The sequence below is a fragment of the Ricinus communis genome, chromosome 1 (genome assembly GCF_019578655.1).
Source record: "Ricinus communis isolate WT05 ecotype wild-type chromosome 1, ASM1957865v1, whole genome shotgun sequence".
NCBI lineage: Eukaryota > Viridiplantae > Streptophyta > Magnoliopsida > Malpighiales > Euphorbiaceae > Ricinus > Ricinus communis.
The window spans coordinates 4,426,333-4,428,827 of record NC_063256.1 but is presented as its reverse complement, the minus strand read 5'-3'; the positions used below and the strand labels follow the sequence as shown (position 1 = coordinate 4,428,827).

General features: G+C 37.7%; 1 protein-coding gene across 1 annotated transcript; it reads right to left on the bottom strand.

Annotated features, from left to right (window-relative positions):
* Positions 1–1,453: 1,453 nt before the first annotated feature.
* LOC8286991 lies at positions 1,454–2,254 on the bottom strand. Its single transcript, XM_002520066.4, has one exon. It carries the CDS (start codon positions 2,178–2,180, stop codon positions 1,578–1,580), a length of 603 nt encoding a protein of 200 aa, XP_002520112.1. The 5' UTR covers positions 2,181–2,254; the 3' UTR covers positions 1,454–1,577.
* Positions 2,255–2,495: the final 241 nt, after the last annotated feature.

The window sequence follows — 2,495 nt, the reverse complement described above, 5'->3', positions numbered from 1 at the left end:
TTTCCATAAGCTCTATTGTTTTTTGAGCAATTAAATTGCATCATTCCATGCTCTAGATGGGTATTAAACACAGGCCAATTTTCCCGGTCTCTCTCTTTTTTTTTCTTTTAAGAGATATTGCGGAAATCTCAAAGATGTTTTATGTATTGGTTCAGAATTTCTTCTTAACAGGAAGAGCGTAAATAACACAAGCATCATCCTCATTCCAAAGAAAGAAAGGCTCCAGAAAAGCTTTCGCAACAGGTTGGATGTTGACAGTGGACGTAAAACAGAGGTGCTTGCTGCTCATGTGTGCTGGTGATCATTGGTCAATATGGCTGGCGAGGAATGAATGATTATATTTGTGACTGCTCCAAAATTGATCCTTCAAATGCTCTCAGAAAAGCAAGACTACTGGCAGTTGAATCCAATCAGTCTAGCTGTCTTTAATAATCATTCAGGCAGACAGCCTTGGCAACAAATGCGCCTAATCCCAGCACGCAGACGGCTTCCTCCTATCATAGATATTGTCAAATACAATACTGATGTCTCGTTCAATCAAGTTTTTGGTTCATCAAACTTAAGTTTTGTGCGCAGAATTGATGCTGGCAGGTTGGTAGTTGGAGGTGTCAAGTCTGTTTTTTGCATGTCAAGTCTGTTAGCTACAGTCAGACACAGCAAGCTTCTTTAAATTTAGCAAAGTTGCGTGTGAGTCTAACTGCCTGATCGTGACAACTGCTATTTAGAATCAGCAGAAGGCGATCTCTTGGGCCGGCGCTTAGACATACAATTGAGGATATAAAAGTCTTACAAGACGTTTTTCTTTGTGTTCTTTCCTAAGGATTGTAATAGAGTGGCAGATTGGCTTTCTACAGCCAGTCATCTCTTGTATAATCCAACTGTTTCACCTGTTGAACTTCAGAAGCTTCTCATGCAGGATATGTCTTATCCTTGATAATTAGTAATAATATCAATCATTCTAGATTTGTCTTTTTATAAAAAAAAAAAGGTAGTATTAACACCATTGAATTCTTGGAAATGGAAGCCAAATGCCAGAGAGAGTCCTTTTGAATCATCAAAATTCAGTTTTTTTTTAATTTTTTAAAAGTTCATTTCATTATCGATTCTAAATAGGAATCTTTATCTATTTAATGATGTATGTTCCATCTATACATTAAACCGATAGAATTGACACATATTTGTTAGTTTTAAACGATGGAATTTGTGCGAATAGTAACTCTCTTATTATAGTTGTGTGATGTATATACCGAGTAATAATCTTTAAGAGAACAATCCATAGAGGAAAATGGTGATGGCACAATTAGATTCACCTCAATGATCTCGGTTGAAATAGAAACATTCATTTGCCATTTCTTTACTTATTCATTTATGAGGTATATATCTCCATGCATCCCAATTTATAGCATTTTATAATAGTGCCAAATGAATTTAAAGAAAATATAACCAAACTATATCTTCACAATGGTACTGTATATAAGATATATCATTAGTAACTGCAACATTAATTCAACAAAATTCAGCCTCCCCCCCAAACCGAACAAGAAAAAAAAGAAAAGAAAAAGGATTCACATACCTTATTAAAACCCTTTAGGTCCATTCTCCTTCAAAACAACGGGCTTTTCAGCCATAGCAAGACAATACTTGGCAATCTCTCTAAATTTAGGGACACTCCTAAGATCAACTTTAGTGCCATCTTTCAAGGTAATAACAATATCACCCCATTCACCTATAAAACGAGGAACAACTTGGACATCCTTAATCACTTTATAAGAGAAGTCACTTCTGTCTTGACCTGTAAATCCAGAAATAACCGTCACTCTTAAGTTAGTAAACCTGTATCTAAGAAAGAATGCCCTTGAAACTGCAGCTAGAGTTAATGGTAGCCAAAGAAGAGTGAAACCCAGAAGCAGATTAGCTACTAAGTCACCGTAGTGTGCTCCTCCATCGAAAAAGATGGTTTCTTCATTGGGTTTTTTTGATGAAGAAGTGGTGCTGGTGGTGATGGGTTTGTTAGTTGGAGAGGAGACATGGAGCTTTGTGATTGGTCTCTGATTCTTGGAGTGGAAAACAGGAAATGGGAGATTGGAGGAGAGAAAGAGAGATTGGTGGGTGATGGTGGAGATGGCGGTGGCGGTGGTTTTGGGGGTGATGGTGGGTGAGAAGAGCTGCGAAGAGGCCATTCGGGGATTATCTGTTAGGAGAGAATTGGAGGGAAATGGGTGGTGGTTAATGGACGTGGAAAGAAGAGTTTTTTTTAAAAAAGAATTCTTATTGTATTTGTTTCTATTGGTTGATGGGAAATATGTGGGAGCCACATAAAAAATCAATGGCTAGTCGTTTCCCAAGTGGCATCTTCAGGGATCGCTATTCTCTTTTGTTGGGTCATGGAACTGGGCTCCAAGAATGATACTTGCTGTCAAGCCCATTTCTCAATTCATTAGGCCTATTTTCTGTTTGTGAAATCCATGACACTTCCTAACTAGCCGTTACTTACA